The 24,779-nt window shown below is 43.8% G+C and overlaps 1 protein-coding gene across 1 annotated transcript in view; it reads right to left on the bottom strand.

Moving 5' to 3' along the window:
* Positions 1–24,779, bottom strand: part of SH3RF3 (SH3 domain containing ring finger 3) — a 793,875-nt gene that overhangs the window by 8,223 nt on the left and 760,873 nt on the right. The window contains exon 9 of the mRNA XM_030201480.1: positions 7,571–7,908. Within this exon, the coding sequence (XP_030057340.1) occupies positions 7,571–7,908 (338 nt within the window). The remainder of the gene's footprint in view (positions 1–7,570; positions 7,909–24,779) is intronic.

Here is a 24,779-nt window from a genome sequence, read left to right as displayed (position 1 = left end):
CCTATTTCTTTCTGCATTCTTCCATCCAGCGTCTTCCCTCTTTCTCTCCCCATCCTTCCGTTTTCCCTCTCTCTCTCCCCATCCTTCCATCTGTTTTTCCCCCTCTCTCTCCCCATCCTTCCATCTGTTTTCCCCCTCTCTCTCCCCATCCTTCCATCTGTTTTTCCCTCTCTCCCCAATCCTTCCATCTGTGTTTTCCCTCTCTCTCCCCATCCTTCCATCTGTATTTCCCCTCTCTCCCCATCCTTCCATCTGTTTTCCCCTCTCCCCAATCCTTCCATCTGTTTTTCCCCTCTCTCCTTCCTCTTATTCTCCAGTCTTTCTCTATTCCCCTTTTCCATCCAGCAGCTCTGCTTTCTCTCCCCATCCTTCCAGTGTCTCCCCTATTTCTTTCTGCATTCTTCCATCCAGCGTCTTCCCTCTTTCTCTCCCCATCCTTCCGTTTTCCCTCTCTCTCTCCCCATCCTTCCATCTGTTTTTCCCCCTCTCTCTCCCCATCCTTCCATCTGTTTTCCCCCTCTCTCTCCCCATCCTTCCATCTGTTTTTCCCTCTCTCCCCAATCCTTCCATCTGTGTTTTCCCTCTCTCTCCCCATCCTTCCATCTGTATTTCCCCTCTCTCCCCATCCTTCCATCTGTTTTCCCCTCTCCCCAATCCTTCCATCTGTTTTTCCCCTCTCTCCTCAATCCTTCCATCTGTTTTTCCCTCTCTCTCCCCAATCCTTCCCTCTGTTGGTTTCCCTCTCTCCCCAATCCTTCCCTCTGTTGGTTTCCCTCTTTCTCTCTCTCCCCAATCCTTCCCTCTGTTGGTTTCCCTCTTTCCCTCTCTCCCAAATCCTTCCCTCTGTTGGTTTCCCTCTCTCCCCAATCCTTCCCTTTGTTGGTTTCCCTCTTTCTCTCTCTCCCCAATCCTTCCCTCTGTTGGTTTCCCTCTTTCCCCAATCCTTCCCTCTGTTGGTTTCTCTCTTTCCCCAATCCTTCCCTCTGTTGGTTTCCCTCTTTCCCTCTCTCCCCAATCCTTCCCTCTGTTGGTTTCCCTCTTTCTCTCTCTCCCCAATCCTTCCCTCTGTTGGTTTCCCTCTCTCCCCAATCCTTCCCTCTGTTGGTTTCCCTCTTTCTCTCCCCAATCCTTCCCCCCCCCCCCACTGCGACACTCCGGGCGAGTCCTGCACTTAGTTTTTTTTTTTTAAGACTCAGAACATGCGAACGATGCAGCCGGCAGCGATTGAAAGAGGCTGTCTGGGCTGGCGTCTGCGTCGGAGCTCCCCTCACCCTCTGCAAGTCCCGCCTTCGTTGTTACAACTTCCTGTTTCGCGGGACTCGCAGAGGGTGAGGGAAGCTCCGACGCAAACGCCAGCCCAGACAGCCTCTTTCAATCAGGGCCGCCCTGCCTCCGCTCCCCGCTGTCCCGCCCCCCGCTGATGCCACCCCCCAACGCTCCCCCTGCCGCCCCTCATCGCTCCTCCCCGCTGCTGCAGTCCGTGGTCTCACCTGCCTGCCTCCTCGGCTCCGGGCCCCCTTCATTCAAAGCGGCAGTCACAGATCGCATCTCTTCTGGCCTTCCCTATCTGTGTCCCGCCCTCGTCTGATATAACTTCCCGTTTCCGCGAGGGCGGGACACAGGGAGGGAAGGCCAGAAGAGACGCGATCTGCGACTGCCGCTTTGAATGAAGGGGGCTTAGAGCCGAGGAGGCAGGCAGGTGAGACAACAGACTGCAGCGCCGGCAGCCTGACCCCAGCACTGCCGGGGAATTTTGCCCCCCCTCTCGGCGGCCCTGTCAAAGATCTAGGTTTTACCCTTCTCCAAAGCTATGCATGTACTGAGCAAGCAGTGGCAAAAATTTCATTAGTGTGGTGAAATAATTTGGCCTCTCTGATCAATTTTAGCAATTTAATGAGCACAGATGAATACTGCATGAATTTAAAAGATAGAAGTAACTACTTAAATTATTCTAGCGCTATAAACACTAATTTCCTAGCGCATGGGTTGTAATTAATATTCCCCTTTATTAGGGGTCACGTGATCCCTTATGGCAGGCAGAATGCACTAAGATGACTGATGTTAAATCATAAACTCTATTAGTGAATCCTTTCTGTGCAGTGCAATTAAGGTTATGTTGTTACATTTTCTTTTCAAATCTTAAGATTCAGGAAACAAATTCAAAAGCACTTTAAATCAAAACCAATTCTTCCCCAATGGGTGCTGAAATCAGCTTCATTTGTGGCAGTGAAAGAAATAAAAATGCAAAGCACAAGTTGTGACTTAGATTGGAGAGTGTGATTTGCATTGCGAAATCATCGTCAGTCATGCTGCATATAATGTCTAACGTGCCTTTAATGGATAAAGATGAAAGTAAGAAACCTGTTAGAAGAATACATGTGTATGGGGCTGGGGTGGGGGGGGGGGGGGGGGTGAGGGATGATTTTGGCTCATTAGAAACATAGAAACATGATGGCAGATAAAGGCCATATGACCCATCCAGTCTGCCCATCCTCTGTAACCCCTAATTCTTCCTGTTCCTAAGCGATCCCACATGCTTATCCCATGCCTTTTTAAATTCTGGAACAGTCCTCGACTCCACCACCTCCACCGGGAGGCCATTCCATGCCTCCGCCACCCTTTCTGTGAAATAATACTTCCTTAGGTTACTCCTAAGCCTATTCCCTCTTAACTTTGTCATATTCCCCCTCATTTCAGAGCTCTCCTTCATTTGAAAAAGGCTCTCTTCCTGTACATAAATGCCCTTGAGATATTTAAACTTTTCTATCATGTCTCCTCTCTCCCTCCTCTCTTCCAGCGTATACATGTTGAGGTTCATAAGCCTGTCCCTATAATTTTTGCATTCAAGACCGCTTACTAATTTCGTAGCCGCCCTCTGGACCGACTCCATTCTGTTTATATCTTTCTGTAGGTGCGGTCTCCAGAACTGCACGCAGTACTCCAAATGGGGCCTCAGTAGAGACTTATACAACGGCACTATCACCTCCTTTTTCCTGCTGGTCAAGCCTCTCTCTACGCACCCAAGCATCCTTCTGGCATTGACCGTCGCTTTTTCTACCTGTTTGGAAGCTTTAAGGCCATCAGACACAATCACCCCCAAGTCCCGCTCTTCCTTCGTACACTGAAGCATTTCACCCCCTATACTGTACCGTTCCCTCGGATTTTTGCGACCCAAGTGCATAACCCTGCATTTTTTGGGATTAAACCTTAGTTGCCAAATATCGGTCCATTCCTCTAGCTTCACTAATTCCTTCCTCATGTCATTCACACCCTCCAGGGTGCCCACAATGTTGCAGAGTTTAGTATCATCCGCAAAGAGACAAACCTTACCAGACAGCCCTTCTGCAATATCACTCACAAAGACGTTGAAAAGAGCTGGCCCTAGGACCGATCCCTGTGGTACTCCACTGACGACATCCTTTTCTTCAGAGCAAGCTCCGTTTACCACTACCCTCTGTCTCCTACCATTCAACCAATTTTTAACCCAATCAGTTACTCTAGGTCCCATACCAAGGGCACTCAATTTATTTATCAGTCGCCTGTGTGGAACCGTGTTAAAAGCTTTGCTGAAATCCAAGTATACCACATCAAGCGCCCCTCCCACATCCAACTGTTTGGTCACCCTGTCGAAGAAGACAGTCAGATTCGTCTGACACGACCTGCCACTAGTGAAACCATGCTGCCTCGGGTCCCGCATTCCATGTAGTTCAAAAAAATCTCACAATCCTCCTCTTTAGAAGCGTTTCCATTAGCTTACTCACCACCGAGGTCAGACTGACAGGTCTGTAATTCCCAACCTCCTCCTTACTTCAACTCTTGTGCAAAGGAACCACATCCGCCCTTCTCCAGTCCACTGGGACCACTCCAGTTTCTAAGGAAGCATTGAAGAGGTCTGTCAGCGGAGCCGACAGAACTTCTCCGAGTTCCTTAAGCACCCTCGGGTGTATCCCATCAGGCCCCATCGCTCTGTCTACTTTTAGTTTGGCAAGCTCCTCTGAGTGGGTGCCTGCTGATGCGGGACATAGAAGAATGCATGGATTAATCAGAACAACAGCTCTCGGCCACAGAAGATGATTTGCAGGTTCTGTGCCAAGACTCTGGAATGCATGGTCTATTAATTCAGAAACAGCTCAATAAAACTGACGCCTCGAGAACAGGTCTCAGCAGTGCAATATCAGGATACTGGATGTCCAGGAGAGCAGGAGTGCAACAACATGGTGGACTTTGTATAACAACCTTTTAAGGATCTCTTTCAATCCCCAGCCATCCTGGAAATCCTTGTGGTAGAGCAAGCTCACAGGGTGCCATGACAGCAGCCGCCTCCAGGAGCTCGACCATGGCCTCTGCTTGTGAAATTACTAAATTTCAGACATAAAGAACTCATTTTGCAGAGAGCAAGAAAGGAGGGCCCACTGAAATACAAGGAAAAATAATGTTTAGCTTTTTCAGAATTATAGCGCTGAATTAGATAAAATCACATGCGATTTCGGGAAATTAAGCATAGACTTCACTTTCATAACATCTAACTGGCACTGCTCTATCCAGCCAAACTAAAGATTTGGTGGAAAGGAGAACAAACTGTCTTTTCAGATGTTCGTGAAGTCCAGAAGTTTTTTAAGATTCCACTTCCCAGGTGATCTGTGAGAAGAGCAGGACTGAACAACACTGGAAGGGGGTGAGGAATAAAAGGTCGGCCAAACGAAAAGGTGGTGAAATGGCTTGCACCCATGATAAGGACATTAGGCAGCTGCCTGGAGAACTGCTTTCGACAGGCTGATTGGATTATCTACAGATTTACTGACTGTTTTTATGAGCGTGGATTAACCCCTTGGCTTTCTCTTCTATCTCTCCAGAGGACAGAGAGATATCAAAACGTGACTTTTTTATTCAGTGGTTTGCCCTGAGCATATCTCTGGGCCTTGTGCAGAAGTACACTGCAAGACTGCTCAGAGAGGATTAATATAACAACCTGGATGATCTGCAGCGCATGGTCATTCACTGGCACTTCCTCCGGAGTGCGCCCTCGCACTGTATGTGAGAGCAGCAGTATATGATGGGTCCTGGGTGTTTTAAGTTGTGTTGGTTAAATGTTCTTATTCTGCAAGCAAGTTTCTTTCAGTAGAATTTCAGGGATTCAGCTGGGGAGGATGGTTGCTCAGGGGAATATATGTATTATAGGGCCTTCATGTAATGTATGAATGGTTTGAGGTGCTGTGTGTGATATGGATAGTTGAGGAAGGGGATATGAACGTACAACTGATTTCCTATAACGTACAGAGATTACAAACCCCCTCAAATGGAAAAAAATGATGTTAGAGTTGGATAAACTGAAGGCAGGCATTTATCTCATCCAGGAAACACACTTGGGTAGAGGAGAACTGAAAAAACTGTGTGGGGGGAGGAAGGTTTGCAATAGTATGGGGGTAGCTATACTCTTTAGGAAAGGCAAGGTGGGAAAAGCACAGTGGGTGTGGTGGGTCAGGCGGGAGGAGCGCTGGCTTTGGAAATACAGTTAGAGGGAACAGATCTTTCCCTAGTAAATATGTATGTTCCTAATAAGGGCCAGTTCTCCTTCATTCAGGACATGCTTACTAGCCTACAGGGGTGGACACGGTTTCCTATTCTCCTGGGGGAGGGGGCTGTTAATTGGGTCATGAATGTGCAGATGGATAGGTCCTTTGCCTCAAAACACAGAAAAATGATCAGTCCTACACTAGCAGACATTTGTCAAGAATTTTGCTTAGTTGATATCTGGAGGAAACTTCACACAACAGCAAAGAATATATTAGAATCCAGGGGATAGTGTACCAGTTGACATAGAAATATAGAATATAAGTAAGAACTATAACATTCAACTGAAGACGGCAGTACACAAATACAACATAATATCTAGTCTGCCCAGTTTACTTCCTGGTGCAATGTCAGACTAGAGTTTATCTTTGGCATTCCCCCTCTGTTCTTTCTGTACTTGGCTTAGGTTTCTTTGAATTCTGTTACCATCTTTGCCTCCAGCACCTCCTTGGAAAACTGTTACATGCCTCTACCACTCTCTACGTCAAATGTTTTTGTGACATTACTCTTGAATTTTCTTCCTTGGAGCATGACTGTGATCTTTCCACTGCAAAAATAAAAAATGCTCCAAAGATCTCATTATGTTGGATGAAGACTCATTAAAGCCATGTTTGCGTTAAGCACTTTGCCTTTCTTCTTGAAATGAATAAATGAGACAGGATCCTTTCCAAAGAGTATCTACAATGAGTACAAGAATGCTTTGGGAAAGTAGGAGAGTCCAGGAGAATAGTCCATAGCATCAGTGGCGTAGCGGGGGCGGCTGCCACCCGGGGCGGATCGCTGCAGCACCCCCCCGGGTGCAGACCAACATGACACCCCCCCACTGGCGTGGACCCCCCCACCCCACCGGCATAGCGCCACCCCCCGACACGGTCCCCACCTGTCTACGAGTTCCATCCATCTGCAGCGCTGCTGTAAAAATCGTTTTGTCGGCCCTTCCCTCACGCCCTTTGTCCTGCCCTCTGGCGTAACTTCCTATTTCCTCAAGGGCGGGACACAGGGCGTGAGGGAAGGGCCAACGAAGCGATTTTTACAGCAGCGCTGTAGATGGATGGAACTCGTAGACAGGTAGGGACCGTGTCGGGGGGGGGGGGGGTGTGCTGCACCAGGGGGGGGGTGGACGGATGCACCCCCCCACCCGGGGCGGACCGCCCCCACCGCCCCGCCCTTGCTACGCCACTGCATAGCATTAAAAACATCTAAAGGTATTAAAAGAAAAACGAAAGAGGAATATATGTAAAATGTTTGCATCTCAACAACTGTAGAACAAAAAAGTGAACTTTTACGGTTTACTAAGAGGATGTGGGAGAATTCTTCATTTACCTTTGGCTGCTCTGGAGCACTGACAAAAACATTAACCCTCCTCCCTTCACAGACCCCCTTGAAAACTCCACACCCCCCCAACTCTCCTTACATCTACCCCCTGTTCCCCTCCTAACAGAGAGAATGCATAACTTAGGAGGTTTAAATAAAACAATATAAACCTCACAAGTTTGCTATTGTTTTACCAATATGGCGGCAAGCTCCGCCCATTGGCTTCAGCCCAGATAGGCTCATGCTGTCTCCTGTCATTAAACCTCCTTGAGCGTGCCCCATTGTGGCACCTAAATTGAAGTGCCAAATTACAAAATAGTGCGCACTTTTTCCTGATAGTGCATGTATGTGCATTTGCCCATTATCAGGAAACAGCACGTGCATCTGCATATTTTGGAAAAGAGAGTGCACTTTTTCTGAAAGAGCATGATCACTGAATGACATTGCTCCCATAATGAACAAATGAAAGGGAAAACCCCCCACAAATATTCCTGAAATCGACTTGAAAATCGACATAATGCAAAACTTTTCTGGAGGCACGCCTCTAAAACTAATTGTCATTGCTAGGCATAGGTCACAAATAGAAGGGGAGCAGCTTTGTTTCTGTGACCCCTCCATTTGGGATCCCAAATTCTCTTCCCTTTCCCTATAAATCTACAATCCCAAAGAAAATGTTTCTGTTTACCGTTCTCGAGGAAGCAGCTTAGGCTCTGGACGAACTGCCACCATGGAAAAGGTCAGCTGCCTGGCGGGAGAAGGGATGGAGAAATTCAGATCCAAGGAGCCCGTCTTTCTGTGCAATGGTTCCATTCCCATCGCCCCTTGCATTTCGCTCTCTATAGGACAGGAGCCTGCCCGGCCGTGGCTGGACAGAGATGAGAGCTGAGGTCCCACTGCGCCTTGCAGCACCCCATCCACTACTGCCTGCGCGTCGTGCGTAGGAGAGATGGAGGGAGGAGACCGGGATTTCTTTTTTGTTGATGCCCCCGCTAACAGTTTTAGCAGCCCACTTTTCTTTTCTTTCTGAAAGAAAAAAAAACACACACACACATTTAAGTAAATTCATTTTTCAGTTCTCTGAAGGGTCCAGGAAATGAAACATGATAGATGTTCTTATCATTGAGCACTGCATCAATAACCTTATGATCAGAACCCTAAGAGGAAATTTTAAAACAATCCGTGAACATAAGGAGTTTGAAATTAAGATAGAACCATGGGTTCATATCACTTTATAAACCATAAAATCCTACTGCTTTTGTCACCTCCTGATCACCCATCCATTTCTCCCTGTCACTGGAATGTTTTTACAAACGGTCTGCCTCAGCTCCAGCTGATTCAGAATGCAGCAGCAAGACTGACTGAATGTTGTACACGTTGTGACCACATTACACCATTTCTACAAAAACTTCAGCGGCTACCAGTACAACACAGGGCTAAATTTAAAATTGTATGATCTTCCAGACCCCTAAAGGAATTGGAACAGAGTACTTGAAAAACAGAATCTTCCTCTAGACACCTCCAAGGACACAAAGGTCCTCCCCAGTGGTGTTCCTAGCCTCGACGACACCTGGGGCGGATCGCCGATGCGCCCCCCCCCGCGAAATGACACCTCCCCCTCTGGCGAAATGACACCCCCCCAGGTGCACGCCACTGGGGGGGGTGCCGCGGCGCGCACCTGTTGGCTCTGAGTTCGCTACGCTAAATTCGCTCGTTCGCTGCAGCTCCCTCCCTCTGCCCCGGAACAGGAAGTAACCTGTTCCAGGGCAGAGGGAGGGAGCTGCAGCGAATGAGCGAATTTAGCGTAGCGAACTTGGAGCCGACAGGCGCACGCCGCGGCACCCCCCAGCGGCGTGCACCCGGGGCGAACCGCCCCCACCGCCCCCCCCTTGGTACGCCACTGGTCCTCCCAAAGATATCCCTAACCACACCCTCTCCAAAGGATATCATGCGATGTAAAATGAGCCTTCTTCGGAGTAGCCTCACACCCTGGAATGCACTCCTTGAAAGATTTCATGTAACACAAGACTATCTGTACTTCAGGAAACATGTGAATGCTTGACTCTTCACCCAGGCTTTTAGTGGAATACGAAGAAACTTGCTAGTCACGCGCGCATGCGCACACACACACACACACATGGAGTGACACTGGCTGCACATACTGTATCAAGACTTGCTTATTCACTCCTACCCTAGCTGAGATTATACTCATGCACTTTTCTGACTTCATGTGCAACATTCGTTAAATTAGTCCCCTTATTTTCCAAAAACTGTTGGTCTATCTTATAATTAGTCCCCTTATTTTCCAAAAACTGTTGGTCTATCTTATCTATGTATTCCACCTTTGCTTACAAACTATGTGGTGTATTAAGATGTTACATTGCATAATTGATTAACAAGCCCTTAATTATCAATAATTGGGTGTTAACAACCAGTTACTGCAGTCAATTGGCATCAATTAAGATTTTCCCACTATTCTATAAGGCACGGTGCCTAAATCCCATGACACATATTTGATAAGAGTTGTGGCCAAGGGGGCATGTGAGGGGTGTTCCAAAAACTTACACATGTAATTACAGAGTACTGCCTGAGCATGCCTAACTTGGTTTCAGCAGGTGTAAGTCAAGTGCAAAATGTTAGGTGTGAGATTGGTGCTTAAGCATGATTCTATAAAGGGCTTGCGCCCTTTATAGAATCATGCTTAGTACCAGTCATTTCCTGTGCCCATTTTTGAGTGCTGTTTACTGAATCTAGCCCTATAATACCATGTTATGTACCCTTATTTGAATATTTTTACTACTGTAATTGTCTATTGCTTATGGTCGACTTATTCTTGCTGTACAACCGCCTTGAGTGAATTTCTTCAAAAAGGCGGTAAATAAAGCCTAATAAATAAATAAATTGTATGTTTCTTGAACATATTCTGATATTGTCATCTTTTACTCATCCCAACCTGAGGAACGAGATTTTGTCCTCTGAAAGCTAGCCAAAAAGTGTTTATTACACTACTTTATCCTTATCTGACATACTTCAAATTGTTGGAAGAAAAGCAACAGGGCACAATAAGATGTACCAAAAGTGTTATAAAATACAAACAATACAACAAAGCAGTGGGTAAAAAACCAGGAGTTCCAGAGTGAAGATGAACCAAACTTTATTAATCAGTATATTGACGCAATATACTGCTTTGTTGTATTGTGACTATCCGTGGGATTTCGTTGAGTTCTCCACATTTGTGGATTCTCTACTGATAAAATACAAACATACTTTATCAAAAAGATAAAAGAATCAGAGTTAGCACTAGTGTGGAGCACTACTAGGAGAAATGTTTATTTATTTATTACATTTGTATCCCACATTTTCCCACCTATTTGCAGGATCAATGTGGCTTACATAGTGCCCTAAGGCGTTAGCCAAGTCCGGCAGAGAAATGAATACAGGTGATGTTGTGGTCGAATAGGGTACATTAGAGTCAGGCACAAAGGGGTTCGAAGAGAGGGAAGATTATATAAATGTCCAGTATGATCGTTGGTTTTGCTGTGTTGCAGAATGTAGGCATTTATGTTGGGTCAGTAGGGTATGCCTTTTTGAATAGGTTGATTTTTTGTGATTTCCTGAAGTTTAGATGGTCATAGATTGTTTTCCCTGCTTTTGGTAGTGCGTTCCATATTTGCGTGCTTATATAGGAGAAACTGGATGCATAGGTTGTTTTGTATTTGAGTCCTTTGCAGTTAGGGTAGTGGAGGTTTAGGTATGTTCCTGATGATTTGGTTCTGTTTCTGGTTGGTAAGTCTATGAGGTCTGACATGTATCCTGGGACATTGCTGTAGATAATTTTGTGGACCAGGGTGCAGATTTTGAAGGTAATACGTTCTTTAATTGGGAGCCAATGTAGTTTTTCTCGGAGGGGTTTAGCACTTTTGAATCGTGTTTTGCCAAATATCAGTCTGGCTGCTGTGCACCCACTGTTCCCTCTAAGCTCAGCAGGAGTCCTCCACCTACAGTCCTGCCAGTGGGTGGTGCTGTTTCAGTATCACATGTTCAACAGCAAGGGATAGGCAAGTTCTGCAGGACTCCAGGGAACCTGACTGTCCCCAGTGATTGAAAACACAATATTGATGCATCACCCCCTACTGGCAGCAATGCAGTTGGAGGACTCCCACTCACTTTAGAGGGAACAATGTGCACTATTACTCACACTAGTGTGGAAGGCATTTAAACATGCAATATGTGAGACGCATTTTCAAAGCACTTAGACTTATAAAGTTACATGGAGGGGCATTTTCGATATGATGTCTAAGTCCAGCTTTGGACGTTTTGCAAAAAATGTCCAAAATCTGAATAGGAAAGAAGGCCTTTTTCAAAAAAGAAAAAGTCTATCTTTTTTTTCAAAAATATCATTTTGAACAAGGTTTTGTGATTTGGAAATTTTGTTTTTTGGTCCATTTTCGACCCCCCCCCCCCCCCCCCAAAAAAAAACATCCAAGTGCAAAATGCACAAAATCAAGTCATTGGGATGGAGGAGGAGCCTGCATTTTTAGTAGACTAGCCTCCCTGACATCCCAGGAAAGCAATAGGGCACCCTAGGGGGCACTGCAGTGGACTTCATAAAATGCTCCCAGGTACACATCTCACCCTTGCTCCCTTACCTTTTCTGCTGAGCCCCCCAAAACCCACTACCCCCAACTGTACACCACTACCATAGCCCTTACGGGTGAAGGGGGCACCTATATGTGGGTACAGTGGGTTTCTGGTGAGTTTGGAGGGCTCATAGTTTCCACCACAAGTGTAACAGGTAAGGAGAGGTAGGAGCCTGGGTCCACCTGTCTGCAGTGAAGTGTACCCACCACTAGACTACTCCAGGGACCTGCATGCTGTTCTAATGGACCCGAGTATAACATCTGAGGCTGGCATAGAGACTGGCAAGTAATGTTTTTCATCACATTTTTGGGGGGTAGTGACCACTGGGGGAATAAGGGGAGGTCAACCCTGATTCCTTCCAGTGATCATCTGGGTATTTAGGGCACCTTTTTGTGCTTTATTCGTTATAAAAACAGGTCTAGCTCAAAACGTCTTAGTCCTGGACTATTTTATTTTGTTCCATTATGACTGAAAAACATCTAAGTCTTAGGAACGCCCAAGTCCTGGCCTGAACACACCCCCCTTGAGATTTGGACGCACTTCTGACGGACTTCATAGAAAAACATCCAACAATAGTTTTTGAACATACTGATTTGGATGTTTTTTGTGAGAAAAACGTCCAAATGCTGCTTTATGCCACGTTCTAGACATTTTTCTGTTTGAAAATGAGTCCAATAGTAACCTATGGGACTTTGTAAGTCTAAATGCTTTGAAAATGAGCCCCACATCTTTTGCATTAAATACAGCATAGAAGCCAATGTGACCTTTCCCATACTGCATGGATTGGAATAGGTCCATACTAAGCTATAGTTGTGTTCTGTGCCACTTTCCCCGCTTCACTATCGCCAACAAGAGGAGATGTTGGGCTGCATTTTCACCTTGTCTGAGGGACACCTGGATCGTGACTTAAATGTAGCTTCTTTGCTCTTCTATTTACTACTCAGAAATTCATTTTTCACCTGGTCTTTTTCACTTGGTCTTTTTCACTTGGGTCTTTTTAATGTAGCCTCTTCACTCTCCTATTCACTATTGAGCAATTCCATTCTTACTTGTTTTTTACTGCTGATATGAAGAGATTTCATCTATATGGTGCCATTAACAGCATTGCATTTCAGTACAAAGATTAAAAAAACAGGTTCATAATAAGAAAATGTCAGTCAGTTACCAAAGTTTTCCTTTATATATTAATTATCTTTATAATGTTTACCAAAGTGCAGACAACTCTTAAATCATTCACTTCCAACACTTTCACACTCTGTCATTCCTTCCGTTATAATTGCCATTACTTAATTATCTTAATGAAATTATCTTCGGGATTCTTTTTTTCAAACTCTCTCTTCAGATATGTATAGCAGTCATTCAGGTTTATAACTTCTATATTTAATAGTGCTTTTCACCAATGTTCTGCCACTTTTACACATTCCATGGAGAAGTGAGTAAGTGTTCCAACCTGTGTTTTACATTTTACACCTGTCATGAAATTCCCATATTTACAACTTCACCCCACTCTATCATATCATTTATTGTTTATTTCCATTTGCTATAGTGCCATTTTCTATGGTTGGCTCTTTCAGCATCATTCATGTGTCAGTACAAGCCTTGCAGTGACAGCCTTTGGTATTTAACTTATCACCAGGAAGTTGTGTCAGAGGGAAGACTCTGGGCTGGCTTGAACAGTAGGTATGAGTTGTTGCTTGCTGCCCGTGAAGAACAAAAGGACTTAAAAGGTACTTGGGGGTTGGAGGAATGGCATTAAGAGACTCCCGATCGCCGGGGGGGGGGGGGGGGGGGGCAGGGTTCTTATGCCCACCCACTTTGAGCTCAGTCCCACACAAAATTGGATGTCTGGCTATGCTCCTGCTTCAGAGTTATAATATTTTGGCCTCAAATGTGTCAGAAAATAGTCTGGTCGTCAGAACCTGATTACTGTAGCACACAAAAAAAGATATGTACAAGCCAGGTTGTTTACCCCTTTCTGAAGACAAATGCATTAAAAACATTTTTTAATCCCTTAGTGACAGTGACTGAGGGTTTGCGTGAATCCAATATGGGGTTTTGTTGCTCTCACCTTACCTTTCATTATGGAATAGCAAATTTCACTTTGAACACTCATAAGTATCACCACACTAGTACAGACCAAAGGTCCATCAAGCCCAGTATCCTGTTTCCAACAGTGGCCAAGCTAGGTCACAAGTACCTGACGATCCCAAAAGAGTAAAGTAGATAAATAGTGGATTTCTAAAGTCCACCTTAGTAGTTTATGGACTTTTCTTTAAGGAACTTTTTCAAACTTTATTCAAACCCTGTTATGCTAACTGCTTTTACTACAATCTCTGATAATGAATTCCAGAGCTTAATTACGTTTGTACCAACCCCATTTATGCAGGATACCAACCCACAAATATGTGGCCTATAGCAAGTGAACAATACTTCCAAAGTTACACATTATTTCAGCTGGTTGCAGCAAACTGTGTTCTGCACAGTACTCTTAATATAGATCAAGCTTGAATGGAAGCTACAGTGACTAGACTTTGTGTTTTGCAATAAAGCATGGATAATTTATGTTTAAAAAGATTGATCCATAGAGGCCAAGATGAAATTTGACACTAATTTTAATTTTCATAATACCACCATTAAACTTGTATAATATTTAACTCATTTGGTGCTATAGATGTCACCTATGCCATCAGAGATTTCAGTGTCATTCGGCATCAGTTTAAAAATTTGCTATGGGATGTTTAAAGTTTTGTAGTGAATAAAGGACGACATATAAGCTGATAAAGATTTCTTCCATAGACACATAACAGAATGGTCATTATGAATAAAGTCTATTTTATTTATTGGGAATTATGAACCGCCTTTATGAAGAGATTCACCCAAGGTGTACAGGTTTTTTTTTAATTATTTGTTTATTAAAGTTTTACAACTTAAACAGACATACAAAAACTGTTAAGTGAAACACAGCTTTAGAAACAAATTAAATATACAGGAATTTACTTTCCTCAATAGTAACATGTCATTCAGCTTCATTAGACCTCAATTTAGGAAGGGGGGTAGGAATTTGTGAAGTTTACATTATATTAATCTGTAAATAAGAAATTGATGCTGCGTACATTCTCGTTTTACTCCCTCGAAGTCTCTATTGTTGTTTTGAGTCTAGGAAAGATTTAAGCTGGTCAGGATTAAAGAACACATATTTTGTTTGATTTAACCTTACAACACATTTACATGGATATGCAAGAAGGAAGGAACCTTCTATTTCTGCTATTTTAGACCTCATAGAGAGAAACAATTTTCTTTTTTGTTGAGTAGTCTTTCTTACATCTGGATAGATCCAGATTTTATGTCCTCCAAATATACGATTTGTAGTTTTGAAATAAAGTCTCATTACTGAGTTCAAATCTTGCTGGAAGACAAAAGAAACAATCAAAGTTGCTCTTTCTGTTGCTTCTTCTAAAGATTGTTCCAGAATGGCTGTAATATTGTTTAAATCCACTGATTTCTCTCCTTCTACTTTTTTAATTGTATTAGGTATATAATATATTTTATTTAATGGCGGGATTGCCTCATGTGGAAAATTTAAATTTTCTCTCAAAAATCTTGTAAAAATTTCTAATGGGGAAATCCCCACTAACCTAGGAAATTAAGTAGACGAAGGTTTAGTCTTCTATTAAAGTTCTCCATTTGCTCTATTTTTCTTCTTAATTCCATATTATCTTTTATTGCAGCCATTTTGAATTCAGTATTTTGAATCATCTCTTTCTGTAAAGTCTCTATCTTAGAGGAAAAATCATGTTTTACAACTTCTATGGAGTCCTTCAATTCTTGTACAGTAACATTCAAAGTTTTTACCTCTGTAGAGGACTGCTGCAAGGTTTTGTCCATATCCAACAACTTCAGCCAAATCTGACCTAGGCTGACCTCCGGTTCTTTCCCCGCTGCAGCTATTAGTTCCACAGTGTCGGATACCCCACAAGGTCCTCCAGCGTCAGCCTTTCCGGCATACGATGGGTTTCCCTCTCGACTCGCTGTGTGCGCAGGGCACGGAGGAATCATAGAGTTCGGCGGGGGGGATAAAGATGTTTCCATTTCCAGCGAGGTAGCCGCTTCACCGGCTCCTCCCGCAATGGACTCCGACCCGCTAATTCCTCGAGAGAGAGCAGGGAAAAAGCGCTCCAAACCTGGCCTCGTCGGCGTGGACGTACCGGTAGGTGTGGGAACTATCCGGACGACCCCTTTCCGCTTCGAGTGAGGCATTTTCGGTAAAGAAAAAAGAAAAAGTTTCCGAGGCTAGGCTGGAGCTGCTCACCAAACCTCTGCTCTCGGCGCCATCTTGACACGCCCCCCCAAGGTGTACAGTTTAACATAGAACTTACAAATTTGTTAACAGCATAACAATAGTAAAATAACCAAGAATAAACATAAATATAATAAATGAGGTAAACTTGAAAACAGTAAATTGAAACCTAATAGAACTACAGTGAAAGAGTATCAAAAATACACACATTTAACAGCACTGGAATTCAAATACCAGAGATATAATACAGTGTTAGCACAATTTCACCAACTCTCTCTCTTTCCTCCCCATTTCTTTGCATTTCTCAGAGATGATATACCCTAATTTAAGAGCAATGGGGGGGGGGGGTCTTTTATGTTGGCGCGCTGGCATTTTTAGCGCCGGTTAAAAATAGGAATGTGCTAAACACTAACGATTCCCATAGGAATACACTGGTATCTTTAACGTTTAGTGCATGCCTATTTTTAACACGCGCTAAAAATGCCAACACTCCTATGTAAAAGACCCCCAATGTGTACTGCTGCTCCTTGTGATCTTGGGCAAGTCACCCAAGCCTACATTCCAGTTTATTTTCGAAGGAGATCGCCGGCCATCTTCCGACACAAATCGGGAAATGGCCGGCGATATCCTGAAGCAGGCCAAATCGGTATAATCGAAAGCCGATTTTGGCCGGCTTCCACTGTGTTCCGTTGCGGGGCCGGCGAAATTTCAAGGGGGCGTGTTGGCACGGTAGTAAAGGCAGGATGGGGGCGTGCGTTGAGATGGCCGGCTTCGCCTGATAATCAAAAAAAGAAAGCCGGCCTTGACAAGCATTTCGCCGGCTTCACTTGGTCCCTTTTTTTTCAGATCCAAGTCCCAAAAAAGTGCCCAAACTGACCAGATGACCACCAGAGGGAATCGGGGATCACCTCCCCTGACTCCCCCCAGTGGTCACCAACCCCTCCCACCCTAAAAAAACAACTTTAAAAACTTCTTTTGCCAGCCTCTATGCCAGCCTCAAATGTCATACTCAGGTCCATCGCAGCAGTATACAGGTCCCTGGAGCAGTTTTAGTGGGTGCAGTGGACTTCAGGCAGGTGGACTCAGGCCCATTCCCCCCTACCTGTTACACTTGTGGTGGTAAATGGGAGCCCTCCAAACCCCCCTCAAAATCCACTGTACCCACATGTAGGTGCCCCCCTTCTCCCATAAGGGCTATGGTAATGGTATAGAGTTGTGAGGAGTGGGTTTTGTGGGGGATCTGGGGGGCTCAGTACACAAGGTAAGGGAGCTATGCACCTGGGAGCTATTTTAATTTTTTTTTACTTTTTAGAAGTGCCCCCTAGGGTGCCCGGTTGGTGTCCTGGCATGTGAGGGGGACCAGTGCACTACGAATCCTGGCCCCTCCTAGGACCAAATGCCTTGGATGTGGCCGGGTTTCAGATGGCCGGCTTCGGTTTCCATTATGGGCAAAAACCGAGGCCGGCCATCTCAAACCCGGCCATCTCTGACATTTGGGCGACCCCAACCATATTATCGAAAAAAAAGATGGCCGGCCATCTTTTTTTATTTTATTTATTTACTTATTTAAATTTTCCAATATATCACCACTTAAAGTGAATATGCAATCGGCATTATTTAACATTAGGAAACAAAAATGATAAGTATATATCTTTACAGCCCATTTGTCCACAAGTTAAAGAAATTTAATTCCAAGATTAAGGAAATTAAAAAAAAGAAAAAGAAATACAAAAATTAATAATCAATAGATGCTTCCTCTGGTTCAGACCCCAGCCTGCTAAATTAGGGAAGGTTTACTATATTCACATCAACTCTTGCATCAATAAACTCTTTCAACTGTTTTGGATCTACAAACTGAAAATGTTTACCCTCAAGCATCACATTACAAAAACAAGGAAATCGCAAAACAAAATTTGCTCCCAATGCCACCACCCTGGGGCGAAGTTCCAAAAAGGCCCTTCGTCTCATCTGTGTAGGCCGTGAGAGATCTGGAAAGATACGGACCTTTGAGCCCAAAAACAGATTTTCTAAGTGTCTCAACGAAAGCCGTAGTACGGCGTTCCTATCAGGCTCCAACGCAAAAGTGGCAAGCAGAGTTAACCTCTGAGTAACTATTTCTAATGAGCTTTCTAGGAATGAGGTAAGATTCATTCCCTCCCCTATTACGGGGGGGTTTCCCACCACCACTCCAGTACTCCCGATGTAATAAGCCCGTGTAATGGGAGGGAGTGAGTCCTTGTCCATTCCCAGGATGTCCACCAAATATTTTTTGACCATCTCCAAAGGAGAAATTAACGGTGATTTGGGAAAATTAAGAAACCTAAGGTTAAGTCTTTTAGTCTGATTTTCAAGGTATTCAAGTCGTTTATGTAGGAAATTATTGTCTTTAACCAAAGCTGTTTCTATAGATCCCATTTCTTGAATTTTGATATCCACACGTTCCAATTTCTGGGTTTGCTGTGCAGTCACTTGTGCTTGAAGCAGGGCAGCCTCAGAAAGAACTTCAATATCAGAAGAATTCTGCTTTAAAATAGTTTGCATAGAGGTTTGGATATTGTAAACCATGTCCCATAGTGACTCCAGCATCACAATTGCTGGTCTAATCACTCCACTAGCCACAGGAGGAGATTGAGATAGACTATCAGCCCGAGCTAACTTGGAAACAATAGCTTGAGGCAATACCTTTGAAGCCTGTTGTAGTAATGTTTCCCGAAGTTGAGAATCTAACTCCGTTGCTGCAGTCACACCCTCAGACAGGGCCAGCTGAGCCACTTTGGCGTCTGTCTCTGTTTGAACAGCCAGCAACTCTCTTCCAGGCTGGGGAGGTGCAATTCGCTCCATAGGGCTCAAGGAAGCCCCGTTTCCACTCTCAATCGACTCTGAAGGGCCGAGAGCTGCAGTGGGGGTCGAAGTTCCCTGAGGACCCGGTTGCTGCCTGGGGAATTGCAGGGTTGTTTGTTTCAACGTCGAGGAGGTCACAGGAACCGAGGGAAATTCCTTTACCTTCCCCCTCCGCTTCCCCATAGTTAACGAGGCTACAGAGGCACCGAGAGAAACTCACAAACACAGCAGCCTCCAGGAGCAAACACAGGTGCGTCTATTCACAGCGCCATCTTGGAATGGAATCGGCCGGCCATCTTTTTTGAAAATACGGTTGGCTCCGCCCCTTTGTGGCGCCGGCCCCGGAGATGGCCGCCCCTGTTCGAAAATGCCCCTCATTGTCTCAGGTACAAATTTAGATTGTGAACCCTCCAGGAAGAGAGAAATGCCCAGTGTACCTGAATGTAACTCACCTTGAGTTATTACTGAAAAGGTGTGAGCAAAACCTAAATAAATTAATTTGAGTATTGTGTAAAACTCTTGTTGCCTCATCTCAAAAAGGATATAAGAGAATTAGAAACAGTACAGGGAAGGGTGACACAACTGAGAAAGCAGATGGAACAACTGTCCTATGAGGAAAGTTAAGAATATTAGAGCTCCTCAGTTTGAAGAAGAGATGGTTAATTAGCAAGTCCAGCATTTCAGTGCATGTATGCGTATGTGAGGATGAGCTAAGATGGACATGTTTAGAGAGTGTAATCAATGCTAGTTTAAATCCGTCTTCTGTTTAGAAAAGCTATCAAGCCACATTGTTCTTCTCCAGCAGTGCTGAGAAAGATTCTTAAGCATCATTATCCGTTTTGCTCTGGGAGGCGTGTAGTCCATTATAAAAAGGCTTTCACTTATTTATCTTTTCTTGCCTGACTGTTAAGCTGACTTCTACCCGAGTGATTTATGGAACAATATTTGCATCCAGTCAAGTCCATTTTAATTTGCCAAGATAAGAGCCTGGTGGCGTTTGCTGATCGACTCGCTATCATATTTTTCTTGTCTGTTTGGGAGGAAGGACATCTAGAAGAGTTTTCTTTCTTTCTATCTTTGTTTTTTTAATGGAATTAAGTGTGCTTGAGTTCATGACATCAACCTGTTCTGATGTTGACTGCAATCCTCACCTCCTTAAGCTAAACACAGAAGCCAACCCCCCCCCCCCCCCCCCCTCAAAACACAAAACTAGACTAACCCTTCCATGTTCACGCATATTAAAAACCTATATCGCTGTACGGGTATATGTTAGCTCCTCTGAGTCAATTCTTTTACATCCACCAGTTTTCTCCTGTTCCTTTGTACTTCCAGTTCATTTGGATACAGGACTGTGGGGCTCTTTTTCAAATGAGAAAAACATCGAAAAAGTGTCATAAAGCAGCATTTAGATGAATTTTTTCTCAAAACGTTCAAATCGGTATTTTTGAAACCTATTTTTCAGACGTTTATCTATGCAATTCATCTGCGGTGTATCCAAATTACAAAGGGGCATGTCAGGGGCAGGCTTGGGGCATTCCTAACACTTGGACGTTTTACAGCCATAATGGAACTAAACAAAAACATCTAGGGCTGAAACTTCAATGTTTTGGTCTAGGCCTGTTTTTAGAACAAATAAGGCACAAAAGGTGCCCTAAATGACCACTGGAGGGAATCAGGGATGACCCCTCCCTTACTTTCCCAGTGGTCACTGACCCCCCTCTCACCTCCCAGAAATGTGATTAAAAATATTACCTACCAGCCCTATGACAGCTTCAGGTGTTATGGCTAGGTCTATTAGAGCACAGGCAGGTCTCTGGAGTAGTATAGTGGTCAGTGAAGTGCACTATAGAGAGGACAACCCAGGCCCATATCCAATTCTATCTGTAACACTTGTAGTGGAAACTGTGAGCCCTCCCAGTCCCCTAAAACCTACTGAACCCACATATAGGTGACCCCTTCACCTATAAGGGCTATTGTAGTGGTGTATAGTTGGGTACAGTAGGTTTTTGGTGGGTTATGGAGGGCTCAGCATACAGTATAAGGAGGTATCAGTGAGATGTGTACCTGGGAGCTTTTATATGAAGTCCACTGCATTGCTCCCTAGGGTACCTCACTGCTCTCCTGGGATGTCTGTATGGCCAGTCTACTAAGAATGTGGGCTCCTCCTACATCCCAATGGCTTGATTTTCTACAATTTCACTTCTTTTTTTTTAATGGCCCAAAAAGATAAATGTACAGAGCACAAAAACATCTTGGATGTGGCCATTTTCGAAACAAAAAGACAGACATTTTGCTGTTTCGATAATGGCCACATTTCCTATTCGGATTTGGGATATTTAGCGCAAAACATCTAAAGTCCAACTTAGATGTCATATAAAAAAATACCCCTCCATGAGTCTTCATCCACAATAGGCCTTTTTCCTCTATTTTATCTCTCTTCTCACCACCAATATAGTCTCCTCATTGCACTGATGCTCCCAGGACACGAGCCATGCATCAGGGCTCCTTCCTGAATCCTGCAATCACAGGCCCTAAACCTGGCCACTAGGTGTCATCCTTAAGAAATGAACACGACTCCCTCCCCTCTGGGAGCTATGACCGCTACCTTCATAACATCCCCAGTCAGCTTGGGTAGAGGAAAAAACAACCCTAGGATCAAAATAAGGCCATTCTACATGGTGGAGCACAGCACTGCAGCTGAGTCAGCTCTATTTGAGTATATTTATAGGTCAAACTACAGAACTGGATCCCATAAATAACAAATGGCTGTAGGGTGACTATTTTTAAGAAGCTTACTTTTGCAAAGGGGGTGGAGATGCTCTGGAACTTGACCTGGATGGATGCGTGAGCTAATAAAAGACTATACCTTTAGAAAAGTTTTTGAACTGGTTTTATTTTTGTTGATTTTAAGAAAATCTGAGGCAAAATTCACAATAATGTGGGCTGTAAAACACCTAGCAATCTTCCGAAAACTACTGAAAACCAACCTGTTCAAAAAGGCATACCATAATGAGCCATCCTAAATACTAGACAACTAGACTCTACATGAACTAGACAAAACCGAAATCTCCTCACTAGACTGATAACCTACGTGCTATTAATGAAAGTTACGCAATACGCACTACCACTTTATTTCACATACCAGAAATGAACTTTCTATAATTGATTGTGTTATTCTATAATTCACTTTATCATTTAGGAACTTCAATGCAATACCACTTTGCATTCTACTTTACCATTTATGCACCTTAATGCAATACCACTTGTATTTCTCTATCCGGAAATGGCGATCGCCATTATAGCATAACTGGAAGCAACACTGAGCCTGCAAATTGGTGGGAAAATGTGGGATACAAATGCAACAAATAAATAAAAATAAAATAAAATAAATAAATAAATCCTTGACTCCAGAGAAAAGGGTGAAAAGGACAAGATTCCTACCACTGATCTGATGATGGTGATTCAAGTGCTAAAAGATGATGTGCAATAAAGAAATTCAATCCACACTAGGAATCTTTCCTTTCAGCTGACAGCATTGCATCAAAAGACAGTTAATTTGGAAGAAAAGTCAGAAAACGTTAGAATGCAATGCACTGCAAGAGTCTGTGAACATAGCTGTGGTTTTAAAGTTGCCGACAGATCTGGAGAATCTTGCTAATCAAAACAGGAGGAGCAATATAAGAGTTTTGAGGATGCTGAAAGGATCGGAGGGAACAGACATTGCTAAGGGTTTTTTTTTTTCAAAGAGGCAATAGTGAATTTGCTCAATATTTTCTTTGCCAAGTGCCTCAAGATAGAACCCACACATCAGAAATCCTCATGTCACATAAGAATAGCCATACTAGGTCAGACCAGTGATTCATCTAGCCCAGTATCCTGCTTCCAACAGTGGCTGATTCAGGTCATAAGTACTTGACAGAATCCCAACTGGTAGCAGGATTCATGCTACTGATCCCAGGGACAAACAGTGGATTTCTCCATGTCTATCTCAGTAGCAGACTATGGACTTTTCCTCTAAGAACTTGTCCTAACCTTTTTTAACCCAGATACACTAACCACTGAAACCACATCCTCTGGCAACGAGTTCCAGCGCTTATTCATTGAATGAAAAAATATTTCCTCCTGTTTGTTTTAAAAGTAGTACCATGTAACTTCCTTGAGTGTCCCCTACTCTTTGTACTTTTTGAAAGAGTAAAAAATCAATTTACGTTTAACCGTTCTACACCACTCAGTATTTTGTAGACCTCTATCATTTCCCCCCTCAGCTGTCTTTTTTGCAAGCTGAAGTTGCATAACCTCTTAAGCCTTTCCTCATATGAGAGGAGTTCCATCCCCTTTAGCATTCTGGTTGCCCTTCTTTGAACCTTTTCTAATTCTGCTATATATATTTTTTCATGATCTCCTGGTTTGTTTGAATTCTGATTCTTGTATACCTCAGAAGAATTGGAAAATGTATCCAAGTAGTTTTGGTCTGCTCCATCAGGTCTGCCAGTGCTCCGAGATGAGATGCTGTTTTCTGGATACTCTACGAGGGGCATTTTTGATATGACATCTAAATCTGATTTTGGACATTTTGCTGAAAAGTCCAAAAATCAAGTGGTGAACATAGCAATTTTTGAACCAGAAAAATGTCTATCTTTTTGTTTCAAAAATGGCCATTTGCTAGTTGTTTTTGTGCTCAGTGTGTCTATCTTTTGGACCATTTTTGGGAAAAAAAAACCATCCAAGGGAAAATGCACAAAAACAAATCATTGGGATGTACTGGGGGGGCAGCATTCTTAGCGGATTGGCCATACAGACATCCCAGCAGAATGGGTCACCCTAGGGGGCACTGCAGTGGACTTCACATAAAAGGTCCCAGGTACACATCTCACTGCTACCCTCAAACATTGTGTGGTGAGCCCTCCAAAACCCACCAAAAAACTATTGTGTCAAAATACACACTACTACAATAATCCTTATGGCTGCAGGTGTCACCTGTATGAGGGTACAGTAAGTTTTTGGTGGATGTTGGAGGGCTCACGCTGTCCACCACAAGTGTAACAGTAGTGGGATATGAACCTAGGCTCCCTTCTCTACAGTGCACTGCACTGACCACTAGGGCACTCCAAGGACCTGCTTGCTGCTCTAATAGGCCTGGCCATAACATCTGGTTTGCCATACAGCCTGTTATGTACTGTTTCTTTCACATTTTTGGGGGGGTGGGAGGGGGTCAGTGACCACCTGGGGAGTAAGAGGGCATCATGCCTTAATCCCTCCAGTGGTCATCTATGATCATTTAGGGTACCTTTTTGTGACGTAGTCATGATTGAAACAGGTTTAGACGAAAACGTCTAATTTGTTTTGCCCTAGATGTTTTTGCTTTGTTCCATTATGGCAGAAAAATGTCCTAGTTTTGTTTGACCTGAGCAGAGTTTTACTATGGATAACCACTGCAATTGGTGGGACTGAGAAGTTTATCAGATATGGCAAGGATCGACTGTGGTGGAAGTGGAACTGGGTGATCATGTCTCTGATGGTTGAATCAGATGAACTATTGTGTAATTTCACCTTGTTTGGTTTTGTATTTTAGGTGTATTCTTTTTCTGTCTTCATGTTGCTGAAGACTGTATGTACCGATTGTTGTTTGGGTGTGCGAATTTAATCTGAGGGTGTGATGATGGCATGTGTGGGTGCAGTAGGTGTGAATGAGTGTTGATGTTACAAAGTATGGGGAAGCTTCAATGAATGTATGATAATGAAACTGATGGAGGGATGTGTGAAGGCTAGGATTATGTTTAAATTATCCTGTCTTGTCTAAGGGGCAGATGCACTAAAGCTAAATGAGCCTTTAATGACTCTCCAACGAGGAAAATTTGATCCGTTGCATGCATCAAAGGGCTTTTACCGAGGAAGCCAGCAGCTAACGAAAACGGAATGGAGATGAGCAATTAGTGTGAAAACCCCATTGAAACGACATGCACTAACGTTTTCCGATTGCCTTTACGCAGGAAAAAGGCAGGAAATCTAACGAGAGGTCTGGACCACTCGTTAGGACAGCTCTGTGCCAGGAAAAATCATTAAGTGAAAAAATAAACAAACTTTGAGCCAATCCCAGCGCATTAGCAGAGCTAAAAGC

This window comes from Microcaecilia unicolor, chromosome 4 (assembly GCF_901765095.1).
Source record: "Microcaecilia unicolor chromosome 4, aMicUni1.1, whole genome shotgun sequence".
Classification (NCBI taxonomy): domain Eukaryota; kingdom Metazoa; phylum Chordata; class Amphibia; order Gymnophiona; family Siphonopidae; genus Microcaecilia; species Microcaecilia unicolor.
This window is presented reverse-complemented; position numbering and strand designations above follow the sequence as displayed.